Source organism: Cyclopterus lumpus, chromosome 9 (assembly GCF_009769545.1).
Source record: "Cyclopterus lumpus isolate fCycLum1 chromosome 9, fCycLum1.pri, whole genome shotgun sequence".
Classification (NCBI taxonomy): domain Eukaryota; kingdom Metazoa; phylum Chordata; class Actinopteri; order Perciformes; family Cyclopteridae; genus Cyclopterus; species Cyclopterus lumpus.
The window spans coordinates 18121634-18138262 of NC_046974.1; the positions used below are offsets into that span (position 1 = coordinate 18121634).

General features: G+C 38.5%; 1 protein-coding gene across 3 annotated transcripts; it reads left to right on the forward strand.

The window, feature by feature from the left end:
* The first annotated feature begins 25 nt into the window (after nucleotides 1–25).
* Nucleotides 26–15486, forward strand: si:ch211-225b11.1 (uncharacterized protein LOC561694 homolog). 3 transcript variants are annotated; one of them, XM_034541674.1, is made up of 14 exons: nucleotides 26–202; nucleotides 307–673; nucleotides 1697–1831; nucleotides 4686–4896; nucleotides 5808–5940; nucleotides 6130–6264; nucleotides 6967–7070; nucleotides 7761–7885; nucleotides 9603–9715; nucleotides 10760–10900; nucleotides 11038–11137; nucleotides 11292–11392; nucleotides 11480–11647; nucleotides 12078–15486. In XM_034541674.1, exons 2-14 carry the CDS (start codon nucleotides 454–456, stop codon nucleotides 12189–12191), a joined length of 1800 nt encoding a protein of 599 aa, XP_034397565.1. In that variant the 5' UTR covers nucleotides 26–202; nucleotides 307–453; the 3' UTR covers nucleotides 12192–15486. The 3 variants fall into 3 exon arrangements, with proteins under 3 accessions (XP_034397565.1, XP_034397566.1, XP_034397567.1); XM_034541676.1 differs by lacking the exons at nucleotides 26–202; nucleotides 307–673 and adding an exon at nucleotides 2794–2913 and having other exon boundaries at nucleotides 1719–1831; XM_034541675.1 differs by lacking the exons at nucleotides 26–202; nucleotides 307–673 and having other exon boundaries at nucleotides 1713–2913.
* Nucleotides 15487–16629: the final 1143 nt, after the last annotated feature.

The window sequence follows — 16629 nt, forward strand, 5'->3', positions numbered from 1 at the left end:
GGTGTGCCTTGAGCTGGCCCACGTGACAGCAGCAAGGCTAGACGAGTGCACTGTTAGTTACAAAAGCCAGAGTTGGTTGAGTAAGGAGTAGCTGAGGGCTTTGCACTTGCACGTTGCTGTGTTGTTAAATATCCTTGGCGCATACTTTAGGCTTTTATTACAAATAATGATAATACGTATGTGTGATCAGACGTCCAGAGAGGTCAGTGTCGCTCTTACTCTATGATCTAAGTAGACTATAGACAATAAATAATAAAACATTTTTATGTTATATTTTACTTTTTTTTTTGCCCCTCCTTTACCCAGGGACAATTTCCTCGTCGACTCGATGCTATTGGTTTGGCCTAAACTGAACGGTCGTGGTTATCTTTCGGGCGCACGCTTCAGTGAAGCGCCGCACGGCTCATCGTGTTCACGATAAACCGTCAATTCACACTACCGCTGTTCAACACGATGGAGGTCGGCGCGGGGAAGTCAAAGATGCCGCTAGGCGAGAGAGATTATGCTCTGAAACCTTTGGATCCGAAGGTGGTCGACGAGAGAGCCGTGGACGCGGAGGCGCAGAGACCCACATGGAGTGGGCGGCTGGACTTCATTCTGGCGTCGGTGGGGTACGCGGTGGGACTGGGCAACGTGTGGAGGTTCCCCTACCTGTGCTATAGCAGCGGTGGAGGTAAGACTGGGGTCGAGGATGTTTGCTCTATTAATCTTGATCTGTAAAATAACAAGCAAATGATAAACACATTTTGCAGAGGCTACTTATGTATGGTATACAATATAGTGTATAACGCTACTTTTAATTATGACCACATAATAAACATATATTTCAATTTACACATTTTTGACTGTCACATTACAAAAGGTATATGGCTGAGTTGTTTGTATTATTGCAATAGATTAAACGTGTGAACCTAATGAATACATATACTATTAAATACAGGAAGTCATGATGATCAATCATGTACCAATAATAAGTCAAAGAACCATTAAGTTGATGTTCATGTCATATAATTCTGACTACCCTTTTTAAAATGTTCCTGACACAGCCCGTGAAGTCTGGAGCATAAAGAATAGTCACATGCAGGATGGATTAGTTATCAACTACATGAATACCATTCATCGAACAACAGTCCCAGTCATAACCACGGAGGGTCATAACAACAGAAACTGCTAGTGGATCCCCAACATGCTTTTAGTTTAAATTCAAAAGGGAAGCACATGTGTTAATCTTTCATAACTTTATACAATTATTTTTGTCATCCAACCATTTAGTAAACCACTAGCTTTGCTCTTTTTTATGTGGCTAGAGTCTATTCCAGCACATATTGTGGAAGATAGATAGATACTTTATTAATCCCCAAGGGGAAATTTGTTTGATAAGTAACCGTGAGGGAACACGTAAAGACATTCACACCTTCTGTTCACCCGTGTGTCTTTACAGCTTTGCACGTCTTTATAGGGCGTGACAGTGTTAAGCCTTTTCTTTTCACATATGTCAGGTGTGGTTGCCAATCGGTTTGTCAAGTTCTTTTTCATAATACATAAATCTAACGGACCCATTTGTTATAAAGTAAACATGCTCTATCTGTACAATAACACAGCAGCTACTGCGTGACATACATTTCACCATGCAGGCGTTAGATTACATCATGTTTTACCAGAAGTACCACTGCTGTTTCCTGTTCTTCTTGTTCAGGTGCCTTTGTGGTCCCGTATCTCATCATGGTGCTCCTGTGTGGCACTCCTCTGCTCTTCATGGAGTTTTCTATTGGACAGTACACTCGTTTAGGACCAGTGCATGCGCTCACCAAAATATGTCCCTTGTTAAAAGGTGAGTGACTCTCCAGGCCAAAGGCTCATCTGTGACGAGGATGACCATCGGATGAATTTTCCTAAAATTTCACATAGTCAGTAGACGGACAATGTTTATTTGTATTTGTTTTCTCTTTTTGCTATTGAAGTATGTTTACAAAGTCTGGCACATGACCAGCAGCATGTATCGGGCACAATCGATCAGAAATGCATACTTGTTAACTACATTTTAGAGTGGTAACTCGTTTTTACCATAAACATGTTACTACAATCCATTTACGTCCAACAAATGAAATCCCAAAAAAGTTAATTATTAACCAACAGTCCCAGAATACCATATAGTATGTAAACAGAGAACTGTACTGATCAGGCATGTTTTGAATGGGCAATACACTAGTACTTCTGATTTACAGTACACATAGTACGCACATTTTTTCAAGTAAAATTGTATTTCTCTTCTGTTATCCTCGGCCTGTTTTTGGTCCTGATTGTGTTTGTTTGTTGTGTCTTGTTAAGCAATGTGTCAAGAAGCAAGTGCTTTGTAAACATTATTTAACTGTGAAATCAGGAATAATATAGGACTCTTATGAACTCTTTTCATAATTTTCTAATCTCTACACTTGATTAAGTTAAAGACGAAATACAAGTGTTTTCCATCTTCTTTTTTTAAATGAATGTCCTTTTCTATCTAATGAATGGATTATTTTCACATGTTGATGGAAGGGATCTTGTCAAGTGAACATTGCAATCACTGCTGTAATCACAGTTTTTTTTTTTGTCTTGAATCTTTATCTTAACATTTTAATCATATATCCTCTGGAATTGCAAAATTGTAAATCAAACATGATGAATTAAGTTTAATGTGTTGACCCAGAAAGCACTGGCAGATTCCACAAGAGCCCAGTCATCAACAATCAATACTTATGGGTGTAAATTGAAAATGTTCTTTGTCTTGTTCTAACTTAACATTTTTCTCCATAGTTTTCTTATCTCCTTAAAGACAGAGATTATCTACACGGTCAAAACGTATGGGTCCTTCCCTTGATTTATCACTCATTTCTCCCTGGTTATTGCTCTGTGCTAAGCAAGGGCCAAAAGCAGGTAGTTTTTTTTCTCTATGTTCTTTTGAATTATTTCCCTGTGCAACTCAGTACAGTTTGCTGTGATGTACATGTGATCTGTGATTTCGATGCCGACAAATATCAATCATAAATCCACAAATATGCTTGTGTCTAATTTACTGCAGACTGCGCAATCATAGCATACAAATGTATGATTTTAATTGGTTAAATGTGCTGCCACTATTTTGTTTAAGAGCATCTAGTGGACACGGGAGGCACGGCAGGTTAATAAACTGATGAAGAAGAGTCAGAAAAGGATAGATGGCTCAGACTGATTCCCTCCTATCTTTGTCAGCTCTGCCTGTTTTTTGACTCCAGCAGACTGGTGTGTTTTGGCAGTTTGAAATGACTTCAGCTCTTAAAGTGTGTCTAGTGTATCGGTCAGATAGAGGTCTAGAGTGAAAGAGGCAAACGGGCAATAACAATGGAAGGAGCGCTTAACGTGGACCATACAAAGTGGTTCTAGCTGATCCTGGAGCTCAGACGGGTTTCCTTTGGTTCGGTCACTATGATTACACAGAGATGTTTTTCAGGCGCCTCTCCTTCCATTTTAACCCCCTGGATCAAGTGGAGCATGGCATTCTACAACCAGTAGGAATAATATTTTCAGGAAGCAAAGTTTTTATGGTCCGCTGAAAATTAGGGACCTATTTTCTTCAAAGATCAGCGGAAAAACATGTCTCTATCATTCTGAAAAGATAAAGACGACAATGATAACATGAGACAAAAATATCTAGAATGGGGATAGTAATAGCAAATAAATGGTTTGATATCTTTGGAAATGTGCTCATTCGCTTTCTTGTTGGGAGTTTGATGGGAAATGTATCCCTTTCTATCCCAGTGTGGTAAATATGTAGCTGGGGCTAGCAGCCCGTTATTTTTGCTCAGCATCAAGACTGAAAACCGCTTGACTGAGAGCGTGACTATGTATAAAACATAATGTGTATAAACGACCATTCGCTATTACAATGGTGGACTATTTATTGGCCGGAACCAGTTGTCTGACAAACGGTTGAACTCCTGGTAATTTAGTTTAGAAATAGAATACATATAGTCTGGCATAAATTTTCTTTTTACATTTCTTCTTTGTTTTAAGATGTAACAGATCGAATATTACATGTAGATTAACGAGCTTTTAATGTGCCGGTAGGCAGAACTGCCTCTAGTTTCTGTGCTAAGCTAAACTACCCTGTTGCTAGCTACATATTTACCAAACATGAGAGACTTTCACAGCAAGTCAGCAAATAAGCATGTTTGCATGTTTGTATTTAGTCAAATATAATTTTTAGCTGAGTCATTGCTCTGAATTGTCTTGAGGCTGAGTCAAGGGAAACAAATGAAAAAACATACCTATGGCACACCCCAAACTGAAATCTGACCACAGCTAAGAACCACAGGTGTTAAATATCTGAATAATTGACGTCTGTTGGAGGGCTTTGATCTCACCTTTACCCATTTGGCGAAGAGCCTGTTGTATTCACAGGCCAAAATGCCAAAGTGGAATTTCTAATCCATGGCTCCAGAAATGCCTTTTATCTTTGGCCGAGTTTGCTTGAATTTATCTGGGCCTCCAGTGACCAGAGATTAACCAGCAATGCTGGCTCTTATCTGTATGTGAGATGTAGTCTATACCCAGAACTTTGATCCTAATCCCAATTAATTGAAACTGACTGAGATTTTATAACCGATGGCATGATTTCTGCAGAGTCGTCTCTCACGTCGTGTCGTCCCTCCCTGCGTGTCACTCTGCAGGTGTTGGTGTGGCCACAGTTGTTATCTCCTTTGTGTTCTCCACGTACTACAATGTGCTCATGAGCTGGACACTTTACTATTTCTTCAACTCGTTCGGCGCGACCCTCCCCTGGACATCCTGCAACAACACCTGGAATGCTGTCGGAAACTGTTCCAGTGGTTTTCCCAGCAACAGCACCCACCTGCAGTCGGCCAGCCAACAGTTCTTTGAGTGAGAATAGTGCACTGCATTTTCATCTTTATATTCACACTGTTTATGTCTACACCGCAGCTATTTTTATATTTACTGGAGGAAACAGCCCTCATTAAAATAATGTGGTGTTTTGCTTCAAGGCACTGACAACTATTTTGACTGTTTTCTCACTTAGGTTTATATATTTGTTTTAGTTTGGGAACTTGTCATTGCTCTGACGTGCGTGTGTGGGGCTGACCAAACATCACCCACACAGTCCTAATGAAGCAACTTAGCTTTTTTGTTTCCTCCCCATTTCCCCCTTCTTTCTTTATTGAATTTGACACTCCAGATATAAACATTTTCAAATGAATGAAAATAATTTACAGCAGTGCCTAGTTTAGAGGCACCTACAAGCGAGCAAAGTTTGGTTCTTGCCTATTTACAAAGCTAGAAAGGCTGCCAGTGCCTTCATCCACATTCTAATAGTGTACTTAATGCAGAGTTCAAATTAAGTCTTATGGGTTTTTTCCCAGTACACAAAGTTTGGCCTGTAAATTAATTTCCTTTCCAATTATAAGGGTGTTCGACTAGCTCCAGCTGAAAAAATAAATGCTTAAGAGGAAGTCCTGATGCTGATATCTGGCCTATAGTCACCCAAGCTGGAAAGGAAGTCACAGAGAAATAATACAATGCTAATATTAAAAAAAAAAAATAAAAAAAAAATAAAAATATATATATATATATATATATATATATATATATATATAATGGTTCCTGACCATTGGAGACTAAATGGTTTAGAAACATTACTCCTGGTCAAGCAGATTTGTTTGTTTAACTATGAATAAACAATACATAATTATGTTTCAGCTTTCTTAAAGTTGAAGATACTATAATGGGGATCACTTGTTATTTGTATTTTCACACTTCTTTTTCCTCTTTTCTAGTCACAAGCTACTGCAGAAAACCAGTGGCATTGAAGAAGCTGGTGGCATTCGCTGGGAACTTTTTGGCTATCTAATCTTGTCCTGGGTCATCGTGTATTTATGCATATTTAAAGGAGTCAAATCCACTGGCAAGGTCAGAAGATTTGCAATTATTTCGTTTATATTCTGTCTTTGGACACTAAATGTCCTAAGAAGTGCAGTAATTCATCATCTGGAAAGTTTTGACCTGGCTTGATAACATGACCCCTCGGTGTTCCCTTGAATGCAAAACACAAACCCACAGATGGATCAGTTCCTACTTCTCTCTTTCCGTGTCACACAGGTTGTGTATTTCACTGCGATATTCCCATACTTCATCCTGTTTGCCCTGCTTATCAACAATGTGCAGCTTCCTGGAGCAAAGAACGGTATTCTCTACTTTGTGACACCTGTCTGGAGCAAATTGTTTGAAGTGAAGGTGAGACTCTGTTTTTGAATACAACTTTTAGTTGTTTAAATCAAGTTTATTATTTCATACGGTATTACATTTATATTGAACTTGTCTGTATTTGTCAGAGAGCAGGGAATTTAATGCAAACATCATTAATAATCTTAGATTGAAGCCTCTCCTTTCAGAGAATAGGTTGTTATCTTGTGTTTGCTTGAGCTCCAAAAATCCAGAACATAGAAGGGAAGCAAGGAAGACGTCATTGCAGCAATGAGCTCAATAAACAGCTTAAGTTGTACTCTGGACATCTTATAAAGTGAAGAATTGGGCTTTGATGATTTCTGGAACAGCCAGAATACAATGTCAGGATAGAAAGCGTAACTAGATACAGAGCAGGGGCTTCAGATCGCCCACAATGGTCTGGACCGGCGACAGCTGGGTCTTTCTTGACCCCTCAGAAGTACAAGAACAAGTCAGCTTACTAAACCTATAGGTTGAGGAGTGTAACGGTAAAAATCTCTCGCTAACATTAAATATTCATTACTAAATATGCAATCAAATACATTTGAAGAAGGTAAAGCTAAAACAGTCAAATACACTCTAAACACGTTTGTGCTCTTAGAGGAACCCATCACTTATAGTAAAAGCTGATGATAGTTAAAAAATGTTTTAAATTAAATGAAACCGCACACAAGTTGATGATGTTTGTGATCTTCTTTATCCCCATCACAGGTCTGGGTTAATGCCGCTGCCCAGGTGTTTAACTCCATCGGAATAGCATTTGGCTCCATGATTTCGATGGCTAGTTACAACAAGTTCAACAACAACATTCTCCGGTAAATATTTAAAACTCTGTCTGAAAAAGCTGTACTGTGTCTTTGACTGAATATCAACTGGGCTGGTTTCTAATTGGTTCCCTCAGTGTATATGGGGGCGCTGCCACAAACCTCCAAAAATAAACTGATTCACTTGACGGAAAATACAATAAATATTTATTTATACCTTGACCTTAAGTTACTCCAAGACCATCCACTATAACTTGATTATAAACTTGATTACTGTTGTCTGTGCTGCAGCAGAGTAATAAAGAGGGCCAGCATATTTGGTCTTCTCTTTCACATTTTAATTAAATCTATTTTGTTTAGCCCAAAATAACAAATTACTAATTTGCCTCAGAGGGCTTTAAAAGCTGTACACATACGACATCCTATGTCCCGGACCTCATCGTTTCAGAAAAAAAAATGTAGTTACTTGTTTCATTTAGAATAAGAGGGGTGTTTTAATGCAGTACATGAAGGCCTCAGCTTCTGTGGGATGTAGAACACATGAACCAGAAACCCTTAACTGCCCTAAATTATGTATCATTATTTCTGACAAACTGAGAGCTTGTTGATTCAGTATGAAGCTTCAAAGTCTTGTCTTGCTGATCTAATGGCTGCTTCATATCTAGTACCTTTTGGTTTTCACTGCGTTTCTGGGATACTGTAAATGCACTAACAGTTTATTCCGTCCTCCTTCCTTCCCAGGGACGCTTTAATTGTCTCGTTTACCAACTCGTTCACTAGTATCCTGGCTGGCTTTGTGATCTTCTCAGCTATTGGCTACATGGCTCATATACACAACCTCCCAGTGGAAAACATAGCGACAGATGGTAAGCATTAAGCCTAGAAAGATCATTGTACCAAAATCTCATAGCTTTGTTTTTGTCACGACCGAACTATGGACCTGAACCCAAATGCATGACTCGAGAGGCAAAGTTTCAACAAAAAATCACAGTCTATTAAACTGGAAAAACAAACATGAACAAAGTAACTAAATAACAGGACCTGACAAATGGCAAACGACAAATGGCGTGGATAACGCTGAACTAGCAGAACAAACATAAAAAAAAAATATGAACAAAGTAGCAAAATAACAAGACCTGGCAAATGGCATGGATACGCTGGTTCTCTGGCACAAAGGACAAGACAAATTGGCCCTGGAGATATATATATATATATATATATATGTATATATATATATATACACACACACACACACACACACACACACACACACACACACACACACGATAAGGGCACAGGTGGAGACCATCAGACCAGCGGGGAAACTCACAGGGGAAGGAGCAAGTTTGCCTGAAACGAGAGGAAAGTTAACTTTCAAAATAAAACAAGAAATCACAAGACAACATGGACACAAGACAAACGGATTAAATTAACTTAACAGTGTTTCTTGGACATGAGAGTTTTATTTTTGACTTTATTTGATGTATAAAATGATGTCATGTTACGGAAATAGAGATGGACATACAAACTCTGTTTTTTTGATTTTCTGTCACTCAGGGATATCCACTTATTTTACAGATATGAAGAAGTTGAGTTTACTCATGTTGAGGAGTAGTACTCAGCCTGTTGTACAATGTTTTCTGTGGCTGTGGAGAAGCTTCATAAGTAAAACAAAATATATATCCTGATAATGTCATTAGGGTAAAGCCTACATTACATGTGAAGGGTTTATAAGATGCTATTAATATGCATTATGGGTATTGTAGAGTCCAGTGTTTTTGGAGCTTGACCCATAATAGAGACTAAAAGTAAGGACAACTCAACTAAGACAACCTTTTCTGCCTCAGATTTAATCTGTCTCTTGTTTATTTCGCAGCAATATTAAATTGCTAAAGTACACCTTTAAGTAGCTGTTATGACTTATTGCCATTCATGAACACAACTATATTTGTGTACAATGTTTAGGATGCCATATGTCTGGATCAGCAGTGAGTTGAGATAAGATAAGAAAAAAACAGGGAACAGAGCTGTGTTTCATATGCACTGATGGTTGGCCAATCATTATATTTTCTGTATTCCTCCTGCATCACTAAATAATTTCAGTGTTTGAGTTTCAGGACAATCACCCCTACACTGCAACTGGATTGGGTTTCAATTTGCAATAACACTATGCATTGGTATTGCAGTATGTTTGGCTGGTTCAAAGTAATGTCACTGGGTTTAAGCTAAACCACAGCTGCAATTAAATACAAAATAAGACTTGATTGAGCTCTAAAACTAAACTAAAGCTTCTTTGGATGTACAGTAGCAGCTGTGCTTTTTAGGAATAGTTTGACACTTTGGGATATTTGTTTGAATATAGTATGTAATTGTAGCCAGCTTAGCTTAGCATGAAAACTGGGGGTAACAGCTAGCCTGGCATGATCCAAAGGTAACAAAGTACGCCTTCCAGCACATCTAAAGCTCGCAAATAAACTTTGAAAAAATGGAAGTATCCTTCTTGGCAGATATGAGCTGAATTTGTATATCTGTGCACATTTGCATCTTTCAGGCCTAACAACACTTTTAACTATCATGTTTCAGGTCCTGGTTTGGTGTTTGTTGTGTACCCTGAAGTCCTCTCCACCATGCCTTTCTTTCAGCTGTGGGCCCCTCTGTTCTTCTTTATGCTGCTGTGTCTGGGCCTGGACAGCCAGGTAAACCTCTAACACTCATATTAACAGTGACTTGGCTTTAGTTTGTCTTGAGGAAAGGAAAAAACGGATGTTGTTATCACTTAACTAATGTAGTCAAAGCAATTACAGAAGATTTCTACTCCCTTTTCACAACTGTGCACATTCAGACTGACCATTTCTGACAATTTAGGAGGTTTGTGTTATCAAAATAAATAAAGTGGCGCTAACATTGAGACTCTAACTAAGATAAATGTACAAATCAGCATTAGAATGACTGGTTAGTTGTATTCCCCCCGCCCAAACACACACACACACACACACACACTGTATTTCCACTGGTACAGTAAACTATTCTATTCCTTTTTTCAGATCCCACAAGCTGATGACTTATGTAGCTGATGAGTTTAAGTTGTATTTCAAATAGTCAGGCTATTGGTCCAAGGATAGTTAAGTATAATAGATAGTACAGTCTGGCTGCTAAAAGATGAACACACCATCCAACCAGATCAAATAGCAAGAGTCTACAGCCATGCTGCGAATGCCTCTGTGAGTCTGAACATATGCATATCTGGGCTTTGAGCTAATATGCTAACACAACATGCTGACATGCTCACAACAACAATGCTTAAGTGTGATGTGTGGCAGGTGTAATGTTCACCATCTTAGTTTACCATGTTAGCATGCTCACATTTGCTAAGCACAACTAAATTAAATCACAGTTTTGCAGGTATTTGGTGATAAGTAATTGAGTAATTAAAATGTTGTATTGATGGTCAAAATGAGCAGTCCATCTGAACTGTTCTATTTAAAACAAAGCCTATCACGATACGGTTAAATAAACTTTCCATTTCCATCTTTTCCTGTCATGTAAAACCAACATTTGTTTTAACTCCTTCCACATTCAACTCGTCGTCATAGTTACCCAGCTCTTTGCACAGCCTCATAACTGCACCCAAAACAAAAATGCCAGAATGTCTCAACGGCATAACAAATCAAGTGGAAACCACACTTGTTAAACGGGGGTTACTATTTTAAAACTCAGCATGTGTTTTCTGTGTGCCGCAGTTTGCCACAGTTGAAGTGGCTATAACGTTCATAAAAGATGAGTTTGGCCCCCAAGTTCTGCATTTCCTAAAGAGGGAGGAGCTGCTGACCCTGGTTATGTGCATCGTTGGCTTTATCCTGGGGATTCCTCATGTCACCAAGGTACAGTATTTTACAGCAAAACTCTTTTACTTGTCAGAGTAACATATCTGAGGATATTTGGAAGTCTACATGTAGTAACAGTCGTACCACGAGTGACAGTTTAGTCATTTTGGTCTTCCTCTCTCTCTCCTGCACAGGGAGGCATATTTGTGTTTCAGTTGATGGACCACCACACCGCTGTGGTATCACTTGTGTTCCTGGCTTTCTTTGAAGTTGTCGCTGTGTGCTGGATCTTTGGTAAGATCCACATAATGTTCATAAGTTCAAACCAAGAAGTCATGTTTATGGTTTTAGACTTTTCTGTGGCTGGTTAATTACTACTACTGAATTCTAAATATATTTCATATCCACAATCTCAAGTACTGAGTCAGCTCTTGTCTTTTCCCATCAGGAGTCCCAAGAGTCTGCTTAATGGTCGAGAGGATGCAAGGAAAAACTCCAAACATCTACTTTCGTGTGTGTTGGCAGCTGATCTGTCCACTATTGGTGCTGGTGAGCTTTAAAGAGGATTATATGTCAAATAATATTAATCACAATGGTTATTTAATTAAGTTTTAAGACTATCCTTTTCCTACATAGTCTATACTGATCTCCAGTATCGTCTACTACACTCCTGCTCACTATGGGAAGTATACATACCCTGCATGGGCTGAAGGGGTGGGCTGGGCCGTCTCACTGGTCTCCATAGTGTGGATCCCCCTCGGAGCTATTCACGAGGTCTCTAGCCACAAAGGCTCACTTCTACAGGTGAGTACAGGAGTCATTATTCAGACAAATTAAGCATGTTGATAGCTCCTCAGATTCTCTACCATTAAACAAGTCTGAATGTTTGAAACCATACTAGCGGCTCACAATGTGTGTACAGCTGAGGTTGATGTCAATGCCATTTTTAGTGCTGATGCAGGTATTTGGTCACAATCCAAATTTCTATATGTAGTGATGCTGTAGAAAAAGACATTTCACTAAATAACAACCAAAATGTCAACCTCACGGTGGCAAATAGAATAACACATCGAAGTCACTCGTCTCATCCTTTGGGATTCATGAATGTCCAACATCTAATGGCAATCCATCCAGTAATTGATATTTTAGTCTTTTCTTTTGGTCCAGATGTGCTGGAATATTTTTTTTTTACGAATAGGTTAGTTTCTAAATTGTTGCCTTCTCTAACCCTCAGCGAATTAAAACGGCTATGATTTCCACAATCGACCTGGATGCTGATGATCCTTTGCCGGAAAAACAAAACTTGGAAAACCCGGCATCGGAAACCTTGTTTACTTCAGGAGTATGACGAACCAATGTTCTGCATCTCTGCATACCCAATCCTCTAAAAAGGTTTTTAATCAAAGGTAATATTTAATGATGGCATAAAACATAATTACACTGAGATACACAATCTTTAAAACTATAATTGTATCCTATTTGTTCTACCAAAGGACAGCTTCTTTACTGTATTGTATCTGTTACTTTAATAAGCTTCAGTTGACTTCTATAGCATAAAAAACTATTTTATACCTTGTACAAAGTATATAATGAAAATCAAAACTTTTGTCCTTAAAATAAAAAGTTAATTTAATTTTAATTCATATAATTTAAACACCCTGTGGTGTTAATTCTAACCAAAGATTGTATTTTAAATTATTATTATTATTCCCCCTTTAGTCACTAAAGAAATGTAAGCCTGGTGTATGCAGTGCTGTTTCCTATTGCAATGTGTGAATAAGAGTGTATTATGTATCTGGTCATAAAAGGCTATAATTTATCCGTAGACCGAATCCTTGCAGGCCTCTTATCTTTATGAATTAAGTCACAAAGGGGCTGAAGAACCCTCTGGAACGTCTTATGAATGCAGCCTTTGGCCTTGATGTTTGTTTCCACAACCATAACTATCTTTGTGGCCTTCAAACCCGTCGTTTGTTGTAGCGTTCGGGCAATCCTCTTCTATTTTTAAAGTGAGTATTTACTAGGTTTTAATGGTCAGCACCTGCAACAGCCCAATACAAAACAAATAGCAGAAGGTTAACATAACCTCTCCACTGTTGGTACTTGATGGCAGCCTCATGTGGTGTTAATTCCAAGAGATAACAGAATATATGTGCATACATTTTATATTGGTTACCTTTTAACACTGTTGTATCTTTTCTAGTTTGTCACCGGTGTGGTTGAAATTTATCTTCATTTCCTATTATAACGGTCTCAAGTATTTATTGAACAGACACTTAGAATAATTCCGCTGAATGGATAGAGCTCTTTCCCCACAGATGGTTTGGAGGTCTAACCACGAGGGTTCAACGTATAGGGTTTAAGTATATACATGCACATTATCTCCTCCGTTTGCCGAGGCACCAAGGTCCCAACCTTGGTATGTAAGGAAGAGGGTTAAGTGGTGAGATCAGGATGACACTACAGCATGTCAGACATGAAATGCCTTTAGTCAGAAAACATTTATTATTTGGGTTTGGTGTTCAGGGTTTAAGTGATACAAGTTATATCTCACGAACAACATGATGAATCGCCTCAACAACTGTTTACACGCCATGCCCCATTCGAGGGCAGCTGCCAGTACAAACTTAGAAATGTTCGACTTAATGATTGACGTAGACTGCCTGAACGCATCATTAGTTTTGACATCTGAGTGACTGTCTCAGTTTGGAGGAGGTGGTCTGCACATGTGGGCCTTCAGCCTCTGACCTGGGACTCGCCTTGTGTTTCAGCCTCAGCAGAAGGGACATGCAGACAATGACACTTGCATACATTTTAGCATTTTAGCTTCCCAGTGCCTGAACAGCCTTTAAGTGAGCACACATGCGCAGAGGTGTTCAAATAAAAACTAGAGGCATAAACAGAAACAAACAAACATCATCTTTTCTCAGAATTACAGACAAACGTGTTTTAATTGTGGATTTTTCCTCAATGCAATTTGCTGCAAAGCTTGAGAGACTCACTTGTGAGTGCGATCCAGGCAGGTTTGTCATACAGCACATATGAGGGTGAATCGGTCCTGGGATCTTGTCCCATCGCCAAAGTTTCAGCTTTTGCCATTATTTTGAACTATCTTGGAGCAGGGAACTCACACGATGTTTGGAGATTATAAATGGTGCCTTTGATCTGCTTCTATAAAGCTGAATTGGGCTAATAAGGGTAAGCTAATCTTGAGGAGGGCAACATTTATCTAGTAATCTGGTAAACCCTCCATTCATATTGTATTGACCACAAACCTGTGTCATCTCTCGCTTTGCACTTTTCGACAGGGAAGGAAGCTAAATGATTGACTTTAGTGGAAAGATCATTTATTTTAACTCTTTAACTATTTTTGAGATTGTTGACTAGTGTTGGGCTTTTTTTTTTTTTTTTAAATGATTGACCTCCTCAATGTCATAGTTGTACTGAGATTGTAGCAGATCCCAATGCAGTCCAGCACTGGGAGAAAGTGGTTCAGTCAGTGTTGGACTGCAAGTTGAAGTGTAAGTGTTGGGTTACTATATTATGTAGACAAACTACCTTTTATTAGAAAAGACCAGAAGAGATTTGTGTACTGTAAATGGGAATGTCACACTTTGATGCAAGATTGTAATATGTTGTGCCCTACTTTGGGTTACTGGTCTTTTCTGTCTCACTGGGTAGCTTATCAAACAAACCCTCATTCAGGAGTGCCTTTTACCCAACGTTCTGATAACATGCTATGATCAAATAAGATGCTCAAAATACCCGAAAAATAAGTGGTCTGAAGCTTAAAAGGTCAGTTTTTAAAAATAATAATAATAATAATGCATTTAATTTATATAGCGCTTTTCATAATACTCAAAGACACTTGTCTTTGTTCCCCAGAGAAGCCGCACTGAACTAGATGTTCCCTGCCTCAAGTGCCTTTCATGAAATCCTTTAGTTTTTAGATGATCTGTCACATTTGAAAACCAAAAATGTTTTTTAAGAGATTGCTTGTTGTTGTTATTGTAAGCTGCATTATTTGGCTTTATATCATGAATGTATCAGTTGTTTAAATGTGCAATGAGGATTTAGAAGCACTTTTACAACATAATAGGCTACCGTTTACTCTTTTTAGGAATTGGACTTTTAATATGAACTAAATACAGATTGTAATGGATTAATAACATCATTTCAAAACATCTTGTTTAGAAATGTTCAAATTCTGTGTTATTTGAAATAAGAAGGTATTGTGCCATGGAGAGCTGACATTGTCTGTTTTCATCTTAAGCAAACACTTTAAGACCTGATGATGTCACCGATAAATTTCAGATGATCCTCTAAATTGGCAAAGTCAGCCAGAATTTCTTTGATCCATGAAACAAACACATTTAATATGTGTGACTTGTGGTCAGTGACGGCGGAGAAAGTTCTCTCACATTCACAAACTGTAACACTTAATGCAATATATATATGTGTGTGTATTCAAAATTCAAATGTAAGACTCAAAAGTGCTTTATCCTGTTTTATGTTTAAACAAAATCCTTCTTTACAGAATTTTAGTTTTTCCTGCCAGCATTTTTCTCATGTTTTTCTTATTGTTGATTCTACCTATTTGTTGTGTCCAAATATTTTTGTTTAATAAAAAGCTTATATTCTTGCTCTGGTGTCAGTGAATAACTGCAAATATTAGCGTCATCTGGACCACTACGTCAGAGAGTCACTGGGTGGCAGCAGTGCAGCAGAAAGTGCACCGCCAACACCAACGCTGCTATATTTGTGGTACTCTTGTGCCACATAGATCAGATTCTTTAAAGAATATATTTTAAGTTCCTTTACTGGTTTTTAAAGCTCTCAATGCTTTGGGAACGGCCTACATTGCAGACTCACATTGCCTTCAAGAGCTCTCAGATCTTCTACTGTTGAGTTTTTAATACACAATCATACACACAACAAAATATGCAGCCCATAATGGTTTGATCACAAAATATTTCAGCATGGGGAAATTAAAGCAACACTGTATTTTGAAAGTAAAAAAACACTTTCCAGATCTGCTCTATTGCTTTAGTCCAACTGTCAGTTTTTTTTTTTATATTTCTAATTTAATACTTACAACATTGAATACAACTTTTCAGAATATCTGTGTTTAGAACAATGTTCGACCATGATGTTCTTCCTTGTCAGCATAATGATGTCCCCAAACATGTATTGAAAAACACTTATGACTATGATTTGCTGCTGTCATTTAAAATACTGTATTGAATGTCAATATCTGCTATAATGGAATAGTGAGAAATTGTTATGCACTCAGAGGGTATATATGAAACTGGGTTGATGCTTTAATTCACTGTAAACTGCCTACCAGCACCATTAGTACATATATACCTTTAAGAATTGATCCGTGTACTGGGAACTGAATCACATCTACTGTCTGTGCTGCTGCAGAGACAGTATGAGTGTGAGAGACAACTCTGATTGCAGGGCTCTAAGAGCTTTGGGAGTTAATTAGACCCCTTGTCGTGCAGTGGTGCTGCAGCAGCGCCCTGAGCAGAACTGTACGTTAATCAATACCCTTTTCCTGCTTCCCTCACGACAGACTGGATCATGGGCACTAAATTAGAGCTGTGAGTGCTGGTTGATCAATAGCCATAGACAGCTCGAAGGGCAGTACATGAATAATTATACATGACAGAGAGTGTCTGTGAGCCCAAATGAGAAATGAAGAGGGAGACGGGTCACTGTCTAACTCCTTTTGTGGGGTGTGAAGATGTGTACCTGTGCCAGGCAAAGAGTTAAACCAGCAG

What these genes read in the sequence shown, in the direction of transcription:
- si:ch211-225b11.1 (XM_034541674.1), top strand. Translation starts at nt 454, where the DNA reads ATGGAGGTCGGCGCGGGGAAGTCAAAGATGCCGCTAGGCGAGAGAGAT. An exon ending in AATATGTCCCTTGTTAAAAG is followed by an intron (nt 1,832 to 4,685) that starts GTGAGTGACTCT and finishes GTCACTCTGCAG; the next exon opens with GTGTTGGTGTGGCCACAGTT. An exon ending in GGATTCCTCATGTCACCAAG is followed by an intron (nt 10,901 to 11,037) that starts GTACAGTATTTT and finishes TCTCCTGCACAG; the next exon opens with GGAGGCATATTTGTGTTTCA.